Source organism: Scylla paramamosain, chromosome 39, assembly GCF_035594125.1.
Source record: "Scylla paramamosain isolate STU-SP2022 chromosome 39, ASM3559412v1, whole genome shotgun sequence".
Taxonomy (NCBI): Eukaryota; Metazoa; Arthropoda; class Malacostraca; order Decapoda; family Portunidae; genus Scylla; species Scylla paramamosain.
Window position 1 is genome coordinate 3,906,710 of NC_087189.1, and position 15,791 is coordinate 3,922,500.

Sequence of the window (15,791 nt, forward strand, 5' to 3'; positions counted from 1 at the left end):
ACAGAAAGTAGAAAGAGGAAGGAAAGATGAACGGGAGAAGAATGGTGAAAGGAAGGAAGAATGGAAGGTACAGAAGCTAGAAGGAGAGGGATGAAAGAAGGAAGGAGAGAGAGGTGGGAGAATTTGATTACGTATCTTTTTATCTTTCTCAACACCCTGCTCCTTGCCTTCTCTCTCTCTCTCTCTCTCTCTCTCTCTCTCTCTCTCTCTCTCTCTCTCTCTCTCTCTCTCTCTCTCTCTCTTTTCCCGGGAGAAAAAAAAACAAATTCTGCACAAATTTATTTCCAGGAAAAGAAGAGAAAACGATCCAGAATATAAATAAACACCCTTCAGCCAATCAACAATCAGAATCCAGCTCCTTGATGACGTAACGCAGCTTCCTGGCCGCTGATTGGACTTGGTTGGGCGTGACGTCACAGTGAAGGACCAATCGCGCTTTAGTGTCAGTTATAGGCAGCATTTGGACGATGACGTGTTCTCCCAGTGACATCACTTCCTCTTGGGTTGCCTGCGAGTAAGTTTAAGGGATTTAAGTGACAAATTAAGGTGAAGAGGTGAAAAGGATGGTGAATGTGGAGGGGAAGAAGTGAGATGCATAGAGGCGTAGGAGGAGGAGGAAGGAGAGATGAAGGAGAGCGTGAGAGTGGTAGAGGTGGAGGAGGAAGAGGTGGATGTGAAGGTGAAGGACGAAGATGAGGACGAGGAGGAAGAGATGAAGATGAAGATAAAGAAGAAGAAAAAAAATACTAAATATAGAAGTTTATACACAAGAAAATACACAGACACACACACACACACACACACACACACACACACACACACACACACACACACACACACACACACACACACACACACACACACACACACGGTTACTGTTCTTTTCCTGAATCTATTATCAGTGGTGTTCCTCGGGGTTCTGTCCTGTCACCCACTCTCTTACTATTATCATCAATGATCTTCTAAACCAAACTTCTTGTCCTATCCACTCCTACGGCTCTCAGGTGATCTGTTTTACTGATCACACCCATCATCGTAGGGTCGAGGAAAGGCAGTTCTCCCTGACACGTTTATTGATGAGGTAGGCATGACCGTAAGAACTGCGAACAAGTTCTCCGTCTCAATTTCTTACAAAATAACATTATACACTGATATTAAACACTTTCAACATATTACAATATTCATTAACAATACATGCAATCAACTTGGCACTATGACAATCAGTTTTTTACTATAAAATTAAAGTATTTACCATTTTTACCACTGCTTTGACCCTTTTATGGGACTGGCATTTCAGTGGGCATTTTTTTTATTAGATTTTTGTTGCCCTTGGCCAGTGTTCTTCCTACACAGAAAAAAAAAAAAAAACATCCTGCCCGTCTTTGAGCGCGACTTGGCCGTGAGTGACGCCCGCAGGCGATCAGCGGGTTAACCACACTCTACTAACAAGTGAGCATCGGCTTTGGTGCTTAATATAGCATTGAATACTGATACTTACACATATTACACGTTTTCATGCAAATAGAAAACTGTTGAACATTTCACTTATGATTACTGAGGAATAATGACATGAGGTACATACGCTTAACATACAGTAACAGAGTATGCTTCACATGTCTGGGGGGGTTCCATTCATACCGCTCTTCTAGACAGGGTGGAATCAAAAGCTTTTCGTCTCATCAACTCCTCTCCTCAAACTGACTGTCTTCAGCCTCTCTCATCGCTGCAATGTTGTATCTCTTGCTATCTTCTGCTGCTATTCTCATGCTAACTACTCTTCTGATCTTGCTAACTGCATGCCTCCCCTCCTCCCGCGGCCTCGCTGCACAAGACTTTCTTCTTTTTCTCACCCCTATTCTGTCCACCTCTCTAATGCAAAAGTTAACCAGTATTCTCAATCATTCATCTCTTTCTCTGGTAAACTCTGAAACTCCTTGCCTGCTTCTGTATTTCCACCTTCCTATGACTTGAATTCCTTCAAGAGGGAGGTTTCAAGACACTTATTCATTAATTTTTCATTACTGCTTTGGACCCTGTTTGGAGACCGGCATCTCAGTGGGCTTTTCTTTTCTTTTTCTTTTTTATCGGATTTTTGTTGCCCTTGGCCGGTGTTCCTCCTACATAAAACACACACACACACACACACATACACACACACACACGTGATCTCACCTGACCCATCCTATTGCACAGTGCTTCGGGGGTCACTACGTTGAGGTCACAGTCCACCAGCAGGATATTGGTGTGGGTGGCCTGCGGGTCACACCTTATGACCTTGCTGCCACACGCCTCCACAGCTGCCGGGAGGAGGAAGGGGAGGGAGAAGGAAGATGAAAAAGAAAAAATATGGTGAAAGGAAGGAAGGAGGAAAAAGGAAGAGGAGGAGGAGGAGGAGGAGAAGATGGTGGTGGTGGCGGTGGTGGTGGTGGTGGTGGTGGTTAGGTAGTTAAGAGGGTAGTGAGTAAGAAGAGGAAGAGGAGGAGGAGGAGGAGGAGAAGGTGCGTGGGTGTGATGAAGGTCGTGGTTAAAAGTGGAGATGAGGCACATGGCAGGAGGAGGAGGAGGAGGAACGAAGGGAGATGGAGAATAGCAACAGGAGGAGGAGGAAGAAGAGAAAAGAAAAATAATTCGGATGTTAATTTCTATTATATTATCATGACTCTTCTTAATATTTCTTCCTTTCTTTTCCTTATCCTTTCCTTTTCCATTTAATTTTCATCCTATCTTTCCCTTCCTTTCTCCCTCTTTCTCTTTTTTTTTTTTAAAGTCTTCCCTTTCCTTTCCATGCTTCTCTTGTCATCCTAGCCTATCATAGCCTATCCTACCATCACCATTACTCAACCATCCCATCTATTCCCATGCAAACACTACCTTTCCCTTACTCCATGTCCTGACTTTCTTATAACCTTCGTACCTTTCCAGCTCGTTGTCGTACATAAACATCTGAGCATTCTATGTCTCTTTTTATCCTCTCTAGACAATTCACAACCCTCCCAGCCCCTTTCATACCCTTCCCAGTCTTTCCATACCCTTCCAAACCTTTCCATATCTTTCCCAGACCCTTCCGAGTCCTTCCATACTCTTCTCAGTCCTTTCATACACTTCCCAGCCTTTCCTTATCCTATCAGACCATTCCAGACCCTTTCAAACTCTTCTCAGCCCTTCCATAGCCTTCCATACCTTTCCCAGGCCTTCTAAACCATGTCAAACCCTTCCGAGTCTTTCCAGATCCTTCTACACCCTTTCATACACCCTTTCATCCCCTCACCTTTGGCTAACTCCTGCAGAAGGCGGTGGTCGCGTCCCAGCGTTGGGTACACGTGGTCCAGGCCAAAGATCCCTGCGGCAGCCAGAATCCCAGCCTGCCGCATGCCACCCCCCAACTGCCTTCCGCGTCCTTCGTGCCCTTAGGAGACACACAGTTAAAGTGAGTTAAGTTGTATTGATTTTGTGATTCTTTCTATTATATTACTGCTTTTCCTCATTTTCTTTTTTTATTTTCTTTATTTTTTTTTTTGTACGTTCTTGTTCTTTTCTTTCATTTCAAACTTTTTCGTCACACCAGCGAATTTTCTGTCTTCTTTTTTTTTTTTTTTTTTTTTCGTCAACTTTCTGAAAATCGACAATTTGTTGAGCGCGCGCCGTGAGACAGGCAAGCAGTCGCTGTTCCGCACTTTATTACAAGTTTTGTGAATCGTAGACGACCAGACGAATTAAAATAATATCCAGCTAGCAGGAGTGGAGAAACAGGAATCTTCCAAAAGTGTTAACATCTATCGAATCAAGCGAGTCAATACTTGCTGTTATATATTTACAAAGTATATGTAACGACATGTGCAAGTAAGTGATTTTATAGTTCCTTTATTTAAGATCTATTTATTTATTTATTTATTTTATTTATTTATTTATTTTTTCACAATAAGGTTTATTTAGCATATCTTTATATTACAAACAATGGATTTTCATTTGACACAAGTTGACGACAACCCTCCTTCGTAAAGGCGACCACTTCCGTTTGACGATGCGGACGTAGAAATGACGGAAAGAGGTAAAAATTGAATTGTTCTTTTTCGTTTTCTCTCTCTCTCTCTCTCTCTCTCTCTCTCTCTCTCTCTCTCTCTCTCTCTCTCTCTCTCTCTCTCTCTCTCTCTCTCTCTCTCTCTCTCCTTAGATAAATCTTCAAAATGCTTGAGACTGCCATGAATCTTGTACGTTTTCTTTAGATGCTTCATTCAACGTAAGCTCATTCTCTTATATTTCTTCTTTTTCTTCTTCTTCTTGTTATTATTATTATTACTATTATTATTATTATTATTATTATTATTATTATTATTATTATTATCATCATCATTATTATTGTTGTTGTTGTTGTTGTTCCACCATTCTCTTCTCCATCGGCTCCTCCTCCTCCTCCTCCTTATCACTTCTCTCCTGGTTATCTTCCTCCACCATCAACTTTTTCTTCTCCTTCTGTTCTATCTCCTCATTGATCTCTATTCTTCCTCATCTTTCTGTAACTCCTTCTCCTCCTCTTCCTCTTCTTTCTTCTACATCACTTCTTTCTCCTCCTTCTTTCCCCTGTTCCACATCGTCGTACTCCCCATCTTTCTCTCCTACATCACTTCTTCCTCCTCCAATCTTCTACACTTGCTTCTTCTTCTTTCTCTTCCTCCTTCGCCCTTCTACTCACCTTTCGATGAAGTCCTCAGGGCCAGCCAGTACGGAGCCCACAGGAGCGCCAAGCCCTTTGCTGAGGCACAGACTGACGGTGGTGCAGCTCCTGACGAGGCGGGCAGGCGGGAGGTCCAGGGCGGTGGCTGCGTTGAGGAGGCGTGCCCCGTCCATATGAAGGGGAAGACCCAACTGGCGACACGTGGCTCCCAGCTGACGGCGAGGCAGAAGGTAAAGGTTTGGTTAGGAAAAGTCAGGAAGGTTTCGGTTTCAATGTGGCTTGTATTTAGAAATTCTCTCTCTCTCTCTCTCTCTCTCTCTCTCTCTCTCTCTCTCTCTCTCTCTCTCTCTCTCTCTCTCTCTCTCTCTTCACCTCGACTATTTTCCAAGGCCCACAGAGATGATTACCCGGGTTTTCAAGGGCGTTGCTCCTGTTAATAATGTGGAAATCTTGCTAATCTGTCATTAAAAATCCCGTGGTACTTCAACTTTCGATCACTAGTCAACTTTCTACCAATGCACCACTAAACCAGTCAACGTTCGATCACTGCGCTGCTAAATTAGTCAACGTTCCACCAGTGCACTGCAGAACTAGTCAACGTTCCACCAGCATACCACCAAAACGGTTAACTTTCGACCAATATACCGGTAATCTAGTCAACGTTCAACCAATGCACCGCTGAACCAGTCAACGTACCACCAATATACCACCAAAACCGTTAATTTTCGACTTTTGTACCGTTAAACTAGTCGACGTCCCACCTTTGTATCGCTAAACTAGTCAACGTTCCACCATATACCAATATTTTTTTTTTTTTTATTCCCTCACTCCTCTACTCCTTCGTAACCCAAACCCAGCCACCACTCACCTCGTCCAGCCAATCCAGAGGCAGCACCTTCCCGCCTGCCACATTATGGGTATTCTCCACGCAGACAAGGGCGCTGACGGGGAAGTGAACGTTGTCAGACCTCACGAGTTTCCGAAGTTCGTGCAAGTCAAAGGTTCCATCCGGGAGGTTCCTCACTGCTCTTGGATGCACGCCACCTAGCTGGGATTTGTATTGGGGGAGAGAAAAGTGAGGTTAGGTTTGTGTGATGGGAGTGTGAGCCGTAATGACAAACGCTTTGCTCTCTCTCTCTCTCTCTCTCTCTCTCTCTCTCTCTCTCTCTCTCTCTCTCTCTCTCTCTCTCTCTCTCTCTCTCACCACGATTACTTTCCAAGGCCACAGATGATTACCGCGTTCTCAAGAGTGTTTCTCCTGTTAATAATGCAAAAATCTTGTCAACCTGTCATGAATCCGTAAAAACACACTTGTAAACCCATATCTCTTCACCACAACTATTTTCCAAGGCCATACAGACGATTGGCCGCGTTCTCAAGTGTTTCTCCCGCTTATAATGTGAAAATCTCGTTAATCGGCCACTAGAACTGCAAAAACACCCTTAAAAACCTGTCTAGCTTCAAATAGAACCTTTTGACAGTAGTGGAGGTGCAGAACAGAAGTGTTTCAGTAGTAGTAGTAGTAGTAGTAGTAGTAGTAGTAGTATTAGTAGTAGTAGTAGTAGTAAACACCTGTAGACCCACCTGAGAAATCCCACCTTGTTCATACAGGTAGATATGACTCTGGTCGCCTAAGATGACCTCGCTTCCCCGCTGCTGGCAATGGGTCAGGACTGTGTGTGTGTGTGTGTGTGTGTGTGTGTGTGTGTGTGTGTGTGTGTGTGTGTGTGTGTGTGTGTAAAGTAAGGAGAGAAAAAAATATATATTCCATCTCTATTAAAGAAAATTTCATTAAATCAATGTTTTTTTTCATATGTAAAAGAGAGAAAAATCGTTTCAGAATTTAGGGACATTTAAGGGTGTTCTAAGACATTTAGGGTCATTATAGAACATTTAACAGCATTCTAGTACATTAAGGGACATTTAAGAACACTTAGGGATATTTAAGGATATTGACGGACATTTATGGGGGCATATCAGATATTTAAGAACTTTTTAGAGCATTTAGGAACATTTAAAACATTAGGGAACATTTTAGGACATTTTGGGGCATTTTAGAACATTAAGAAGCATTTTAGAACATTTTGGGCTGTTATAGGACATTTAGGCCATTTAGAACATTTAAATTCATTTTAGAACATTTAGGGGCATTTTAGGTCATTTAGAGAAATTTGAAGACATTTAAGGGTATTTTAAAACATTTAGAGCTACTTTAAGACATTTAGAGGCATTTTAGAATAATTAGGGGCATTTTAGAACATTTAGAGGCATTTTAGAACATTTAGCGCCATTTTATGAAATTAAGGGGCATTTTAGAACATTTAGGGGCATTTTAGGTCACTTAGAGAAACTTTAGGATATTTACAGGCATTTTAGAATAATTAGCAGCATTTTAGGACATTTAGGGCCATTTATAACATTTAGAGCCATTTTAGGACATTTAGGGGCATTTAAGAACATTTCGGGCCATTTTAGAGTAAGTATGAATATTTTAGGACATTTAGGACCATTTTAAGACATTTAGGGGCATTTTAGAACATTTAGGGCTATTTTAGGACATTTAGGGGCATTTCAGAAAATTTAGAGGCATTTTAGCACACTTAGAGAAACTATAGGACATTTAGCGGCATTTTAGGATACTTAGGGCATTTTAGAACATTTAAGAGACATTTTAGGACATTTACGGGCATTAGAGTATATTTATGGACATTTTACAATATTTAGGGACATTTTAAGAGTATTTGGGAAGATTTTAGGGCAAATAGGGGAATTTTAGGACAATTAGGGAGATTTTAAGATATTTATAGCCATTTTAGAACATTTATTTTAGGACATTTACAGGCATTTTTAAACATTTAGGATCATTTAAGGACATTTATGGGCATTTTTTAACATTTAGGGACATTTAAGGACATTTACGGGCATTTTAGAACATTTAGGGATATTTTAGGACATATTCGAGCATCTTAGAACATTTAGGGACATTTAAGGACATTTATGGTCATTTTAGAACATTTAAGGGCATTTCAGGACATTTACGAGTATTTTAGAACATTTAGAGCCATTTTATGATATTTATGGGCATCTTAGAACATTTAGTGGAATTTAAGGACATTTTTAGAACATTTAGGGCCATTTTAGGGCATTTGCAGTCATTTTTAAATATTTTTTGGTAGTTTTAGGACATATAGGGACATTAGGACTTTCAGGGACATTGTAGGACATCTAAGGACTTTTTAGGACATTTAGGGGTACTTTAGGATATATAGGGTAATTTTAGGACATGTAGATATATTTTAGGACATATATGGCCTTTTTTTTGACATGTAGGGCCATTTTTTGGACATGTAGAATCATTTTAGGACATACAGGGACATTTTAGAACATTTAGGGGCATTTTAGGACATTTAGGGACATTTTAGAGAATTTAGGGGCATTTTAGGACATTTAGGGGAATTTTAAGACACGTAAGGACTTTTAATGACATCTTCGAGTACTGACCTGATACAAGATTGCACATGGTTCCAGTAGGGAAGAAAAGGGCGTCTTCCTTTTCCAGCAGAGCCGCCACCTTCTTCTGGAGGGCTGAGAGAGAGAGAGAGAGAGAGAGAGAGAGAGAGAGAGAGAGAGAGAGAGAGAGAGAGAGAGAGGGGGGTAATGTTTGAAAAATATTCCGGCATAAGCAAATGTTATAAATGTTTTGTGCAAGTGTTGGCCAGCTGTGAGACGTCTCTGTTTATGTATTTGTCTGTTTGTCTGTCTGTCTTTTTTTTTTTTTAATGTAGGAGGGACACTGGCCAAAGGCAACAGAAATCCAATTAAAAAAAAAAAAAAGAAAAAAGCGCACTGAGATGCCAATTACAGAAAAGGGTCCAAAGCAGTAGTGAAAAATTGAAGGATAAGTGTCTTGAAACCTCCCTCTTGAAGGAGTTCAAGTCATAGGAAAAGGTGAAAATACAAAAAACAGGCAGAGAGTTCCAGAGTTTACCAGAGAAAGGGATGAGTGATTGAGAATACTGGTTAACTCTTGCATTAGAGAGGTAGGCAGAATAGGGGTGAGAGAAAGAAGAAAGTCTTGTGCAGCGAGGCCGCGGGAGGAGGGGAGGCATGCAGTTAGCAAGATCAGAAAACCAGTTAGCATGAAAATAGCGGTAGAAGATACCAAGAGATACAACATTGAGGCGATGAGAGAGAGGCTGAAGACAGTCAGTTAGAGGAGAGGAGTTGATGAGAAGAAAAGTTTTTGATTCCACCCTGTCTAGAAGAGCAGTATGAGTGAACCCCCCCAGACATGTGAAGCATACTCCATACATGGACGGATAAGACCCCCTTTATAGAGTTAGGGAAGGGTGAGAAAAACTGGCGGAGACGTCTCAGAACACCTAACTTCATAGAAGCTGTTTTAGCTAGAGATGAAATGTGAGGTTTCCAGTTCAGATTATAAGTAAAGGACAGACCGAGGATGTTCAGTGTAGAAGACGGGGACAGTTGAGTGTCTTTGAAGAAGAGGGGATAGTTGTCTGGAAGGTTGTGTCGAGTTAATAGATGGAGGAATTGAGTTTTTGAGGCATTGAACAATACCACGTTTGCTCTGCCAATCAGAAATTTTAGAAAGACCAGAAGTCAGGCGTTCTGTGGCTTCCCTTCGTGAAATGTCTACTTCCTGAAGCGTTGGACGTCTATGAAAAGACGTGGAAATGTACAGCGTGGTATTATCAGCGTAGGAGTGAATAGGACAAGAAGTTTGGTTCAATAGGTCATTGATGAATAATAAGAAGAGAGTGGGGACAGGACAGAACCCTGAGGAACACCACTGTTAATAGATTTAAGAGAAGAACAGTGACCGTCTATCACAGCAGCAATAGAGCGGTCAGAAAGGAAACTTGAGATGAAGTTATAGAGAGAAGGATAGAAGCCGTAGGAGGGTAGTTTGGAAATCTAAGCTTTGTGCCAAACTATCAAAAGTTCTTGATATAACCGAGGCAACAGCAAAAGTTTCACCAAAATCTAAAAGAGGATGACCAAGACTCAGTAAGGAGAGCCAGAAGATCACCAGTAGAGCGGCCTTGACGGAACCCATACTGGCGATCATATAGAAGGTTGTGAAGTGTTTGAGAATCTTCCTGTTGAGGAAAAATTAAAAATCTTTAGATAGGCAGGAAATTAAAGCAATAGGACGGTAGTCTGAGGGATTAAAACGGTCATCCTTTTTTAGGAACAGGCTGAATGTAGGCAGACTTCCAGCAAGAAGGAAAGGTAGATGTTGACAGACAGAGTTGAAAGAGTTTGACTAGGTGAGGTGCAAGCACGGAGGCATAGTTTCGGAGAACAATAGGAGGGACCCCATCAGGTCCATAAGCCTTCCGAGGGTTTAGGCCAGCGAGGGCATGGAAAACATCATTGGGAAAAATTCTGATAGGTAGCATGAAATAGCCAGAGGGTGGAGGAGAGGGAGGAACAAGCCGTGAATCGCCCAAGGTAGAGTTTTTAAGAAAGATTTGAACGAAGAGTTCAGCTTTAGAGATAGATGTGATAGCAGTGGTGCCGTCTGGTTGAAATAAAGAAGGGAAAGAAGAAGAGGCATAGTTATTGGAGATATTTTTGGCTAGATGCCAGAAGTCACGAGGGGAGTTAGATCTTGAAAGATTTTGACACTTTCTATCTCTGTCTGTGTATCTATCTGTATATCTATCTGTTTGCCTGTCTTTCTTTTATGTAGGAGGGTTTCAAGCCAAGGACAACAAAAGGATAGATAAAATATGCCCACTCACTTTTTCATTATCCATTTATCTGTTTGCCTGTCTATTTATTCATGTAAGAATTTCTATCTAAAGGTAACAAAACAAAAAAAAAAAAAGGCTCGTTCTCTCACTTCTCTCACAATGTATGCATGTATCTGTCTATTTGTCTGTCTGTCAGTGTGTCTGTCTCTACCCATTCACCGTGGGTCTCCGCATCCTCTCCAAATACACGAGTTAAGCCAAGCCCCGCCTTCTGCATCGCCGCCTTCATGAGTGGGCTGGGCCTCGTCAGGGCATCACTCCGCAGGTCCACCACCACCACCTCACCACCGCCACCTTGGCCAGCATGGACTAGGGCGTTAGGTTAGGCAGGTTGTTGAGGGTGCTGCACTGACACTGAAGGATCACTTGCTTCATTCACTCTACTTCTGAAGTGAGGCCAGAATGTGCTTGATACATCGATACTTTTTTGTTTTATTGCTTCTCTTTGGGCCAATACTCGACTTCCGCAGAGTGAACCTTTTGTCTGTTTTCCATAATAATAATAATAATAATAATAATAATAATAATAATAATAATAATCGTTATCGGCAAAATATCGGCCATTTGTTAGTATCGGATTACCGGTATCGCCTGTACAGTGGGTATCGGAACCAATATCGGTATCAGCCAACATCTTGGTATCGCAACATCTCTAAATTTCTAAACCGTGAAGTAAGAAGAGGACTGGGGAACACCTGCCTACAAGTAATGACACAAGTAGAGAGAGAGAGATAAAGAGAAGCACCTGGACAGCCTGGCACGAGATCCTGGAGACGACAGGAAGGCAGAGGATCTATTGAGAGGCAGAATATCGCAAGGGACCGTATTCCGATACACTTCTGCGCTGCACCTCCACTACATTCAAAAGGCTCTAGTTGAAGTGACGGGTTTTAAGGAGTGTTTATGGTTCTAATTGCAGATTGAGAACATTTCGACGTCGGTAACAGGAGAAACGCTCTTGAGAACCCGGCTGATCATCTCTGTGGCCTTGGAAACAGTCATAGTGGAAGAGCAGTGTGAATACGGGCCGAGGTTAGGCAAAAGATGCAAATAGCAGCAAGATTTGAAGAAAAAAAAAAAAAGGTTGTGTTGCTAGACGCCAGACGCCCTGTTAGTTTTAGAGTTACATGATTATCGTGCTGCAAGCTGTAAATATATAGTGAACATTAATTATCGTACTTTGAGTCAAATTGTCGACTATAAAACTCAAAACTGAGGTATGTGCGGGTGTAGATTTGTGGTTGAATTGGCTGGTGTGTGAAATTAGAATAGGCTGTCACGCCCCACAGCAACGACAGGCACAGGAACTTATTGATGTGAAAAAAAAAAATGTAAATCTGTTATCATGTCATTATCGTAGCCAGTGTGTGCCGTGACTCACCTAGGGACTTGAAATATTAAATAGTTTTACACATACTTACGCAACATTTCAATTCATTTTTTTTTATCTATATTTTACTCGTTAAGATATCAGTATTTATTTATTTATTTATTTATTTATTTATTTATTTATTTTATTTATTTATTTATTTTATCTTCATGCTCTCTTTTGAACTCATACTAAGGAGATTTTTTATTGTGTTTCGAGTGTTACTGAACAACAAACGTTATCTCTTCTTATCTTACGCAGGTCTTGATTTCGTTCACTTCCTGAGATGACGAGGTTGTGGTGGTGCTGAGAGAGAAAGAGAGAGAGAGAGAGAGAGAGAGAGAGCAGTAATAGATAGACAGATGGAACGATAGAGACAGATGGAGAAAGATAGATGAACAGAGACAGATAGATAGACAGACAGGGAGATCTTAGTCTCTCTCTCTCTCTCTCTCTCTGAAAGACACCTAACAGCCACCACGACTGCTTCCCAAAGGCTCTAGTTGAAGTAACACGGGTTTTGAAGGGTGTTTTTACGGTTCTAGAACAGATTAATAAGATTTTTGCATTATCGGCAGGAAAAAACACTTGAGAGAACCCGTCTAATCATCTCTGTGGCCTTGGAAAACAGTGGTGATGTGAGAGAGCAAATCTTTCCTGCATACTGGCCCATCTCTCACCAATGACAGTCGGGTCTTCGCCAAACACGTCATCCCCCAAGGACGCCTCCACCATGGCCTGCTTCATGAGGGGCGAGGGCTGAGTCAAGGTGTCACTGCGCAGATCCACCACCACCACCTCGTCCCCCTGAGAGAATGGGATCATGGGAAATTTAGTTTAACCATGTCATCGAGTTAGTCCCAGTCATACACAACCAGTGGGTAAATGTGTGTACCCGTCTCCCTACGATCTGACTATTTAGCTCATTCACAAGTGCTCTAATTAGTTTCCTGACGAAGGGATCTAATAGAGCTGGGAGACTTACGCTAGTCTGGGTAGCTGCCATAATGTTGGTCTGCTCGCTGGTCACTTCAAGGCAAAACTGATTACGAGTGGGTGCCAGTGGTATTAGATTGGTGGCTAGACAGATTACGTAAGTTCTCTGCTCAGTAATAGAGAAAACGTGGCTATCCATATCTGCTCTGTAGTAAAGAAAACGTGACTCTTCTTAGCTAACTCTCTCTCTCTCTCTCTCTCTCTCTCTCTCTCTCTCTCTCTCTCTCTCTCTGGCGGAAGTCATTGGGGTTTTCAAGGGCGTTTTCAATATCCTGTTCGGCTTCATATATTTAACAAACTCTAATAAAAGTGATCAGGGTTTTCAACTGTGTCCTCGTGACCGTAACACACTGGTGGAAGTTATGGGTGGGTCTTAAGGGTGTTTTCGTGGTTCTAGTGATAGTTTGACATCTCTAACATATTCTAGTGTTAATTATTGGAGTTTTCAAGCGTGCTTTCATTATTCTAGTGGCAGTTTGGCAAGGCTGGTGATAATTAAACAAACCCTGGAGCAAGCAATCGAGAATAAACTGAAAAAAGAAATGAAAACAGACGATGATGTTGACAATAACTAGATAGGAAAGAATACAAACACAGGACAGGGGAAACAGTACCAGGGAAATGACAGTAAGAGAGGAAAACCCAGGAAAACAGTGCTAAATATTTGATTTAAAAAAAAGAGACTTGCTAGAACAAGAAATAGAGAAAACGAATCCTAGAACTGACAATCTGATACGGTAACTAGAAAGGGAAACCGTACCAGGAAAAGGATACCAGGACCAGAAAAACCGTATTAAATAGTATATCGGAACATAAAAACAGACATTGCTGGAACTGGACATAAAAACACCAAATTCTGGAACTCCTAACTCGAGTCATGAACCAAGAACGTAAAGAATAGATGAGAGAAATTGAAAATAGTGCAGTGAAGGTGGCTGCAGCAGACAGAAGTCACGGAGAGAGCGGCATGACTCACAAACCGCAGCCATAACGGTATTGTTTAGTTACCCCCAAGAATTCTGTTCTGGTCCAGTAATATTGAGGAATTCCACGTGTTTTCTTCCTGATGTTGATAAATAAGGGACATGGAGCATACAGGAAGCTCTGATGAACTAGTAACACACACGTGGCAGTCCCCGTTTAATATAATTTTGCATGTATCGATAAATTAGTTGTTTCAAAGCTTTATATGGAATCTCTTCCTATTAATCTGATTACTGAGTCTATCACACACACACACACACACACACACACACAGAGAGAGAGAGAGAGAGAGACATTTGAACATTTGAACATTTATTTATAGCCATTTCATACATTGTATATTTATATTCCATAAATTTTTTATTATGGCTAGCCTTTTTTTAAGCGTAAGCTTTTCAGGCAAGAGAGAGAGAGAGAGAGAGAGTCAGACTATTTCTAAGTATATGATAATAATTTAATGCATCAAAACTACTCAGAGGATAGAAAACATAAAAAACAGATCAATGTGATTATAAAAAGATTAATCTAGAACAGCTTGTGTGTGTGTGTGTGTGTGTGTGTGTGTGTATGTAGAGAGAGAGCGAAAGTCTCTCTCTCTCTCTCTCTCTCTCTCTCTCTCTCTCTCTCTCTCTCTCTCTCTCTCTCTCTCTCTCTCTCCAGCATCAGTAGAAATAAATGTTAGATTTCTTTGAAAATCTCATTCATTAATTCCCCTAACGCTAAATAGTGGATAAGCTGCCTGGACTAGTGTTTTATTCTTCATTGTATACATGCAGAATATGAAATTAACCCAAAATAGTGATAAGTAATGACAAAAACTGAGGGAGAAATATATTTTGAATTATGAACTTTTATCAGTGAATGGTAATTGAAGGCTTATTATTATTATAGTGAGTCACATGAAAAAAAAAATAAGTACTATATTATTCATCATAATTATATGTAAACCATAAAAAAAAAAATTATGATATATTAATGGAAAAGCATAAAAGCAAAGATGTACAGCTGTGCACAAAGACGGCAACAAACATCATGTTAATAGTGAACCAGATAAATAAATTAGTGTAATTTATTATATACAAATAAAATAGAGAAAGTAATATTGACAAATAAAAGTAGAAAATTTTAAATATGTACAGTCGTAAACTACGAAAAGTCAATAAAACTTTTATTGTAAAATCAGAAAAAATGAAAGAGTGTAATAAAGTTTATCATACACACAAAGTAGGAAAGATCATATGAACACAGTAATACTAAAAACAAGAAAAAAGAAAAGAAAAGATGTATAGTTGCGCACTCCGAGAAGGCCCAGGTCAGTGTTATAAGACTTTTGATATAAAATCAAATAAATAAAAGAGTGCAATCTAGTTTTTTATATATAAATAAAAAAAATTAAAAAAAACATTAATACAGTAACAAAAGCTGGAGATTTAAAAGATGTATAGTCGCGCACTCGGAGAAGACCCCGGACAGTCTTGTAAACACTTCAGTAGCTCACCAGCTGGTCTAGACGTAGGGTGTGTGACACTATGGCTCCAGAATCCCACCCTTAACCAGCCGAATCATCCCAAAACAAGAAACCCTCATATTAAAACCAGCAAGATGGAGTCCCTGGAGCACCTGAAGAAGGAGCTGGAGCGGCTGAATGTGGAGTTAGACCAGACGAGTAGCGAGAAGAAACAAGCGGCTCAGTATGGCCTCGTATTATTGGAGGAAAAGGAGAGCTTGCAGTCCAGATGTGAGGACCTGGAGGCGCTCTACGAGAACACCAAGTCGGAATTAGAGACGACGAGAGAGGTGGGTACATGGGGGTGTGGAGCAAGAGGGGGGTGGATAGGGTACCGGGAGGGGGAGGGAGAGAGTGGGTGTGTTGTGTATGTGTGTGTGCGTGTGTGGGTTGAGTGAGTGAGAGGTCAGTTAATTAATGAGTGAGTGGGTGTGTTGGGTACTGAGTTTCCTCTCTCTCTCTCTCTCTCTCTCTCTCTCT

The 15,791-nt window shown here is 41.0% G+C and overlaps 2 protein-coding genes across 2 annotated transcripts in view; one reads left to right on the forward strand and one right to left on the reverse strand.

The window, feature by feature from the left end:
* Positions 1 to 266: 266 nt before the first annotated feature.
* On the reverse strand, positions 267 to 12,974 carry LOC135092062 (uncharacterized). The gene is given in 10 exon segments (XM_063990240.1): positions 267 to 508; positions 2,173 to 2,297; positions 3,269 to 3,383; positions 3,385 to 3,406; positions 4,691 to 4,884; positions 5,541 to 5,720; positions 6,257 to 6,345; positions 8,174 to 8,257; positions 12,505 to 12,631; positions 12,810 to 12,974. Coding segments are annotated over 10 exon segments (1,257 nt in total). The 5' UTR covers positions 12,960 to 12,974; the 3' UTR covers positions 267 to 337.
* Positions 12,975 to 15,283: 2,309 nt separating this feature from the next.
* The window catches only part of LOC135092064 (protein bicaudal D-like), a 19,495-nt gene continuing 18,987 nt past the window's right edge, over positions 15,284 to 15,791 (forward strand). The window contains exon 1 of the mRNA XM_063990242.1: positions 15,284 to 15,601. Coding sequence (XP_063846312.1) covers positions 15,407 to 15,601 — 195 coding nt within the window. The 5' untranslated portion in view covers positions 15,284 to 15,406. The remainder of the gene's footprint in view (positions 15,602 to 15,791) is intronic.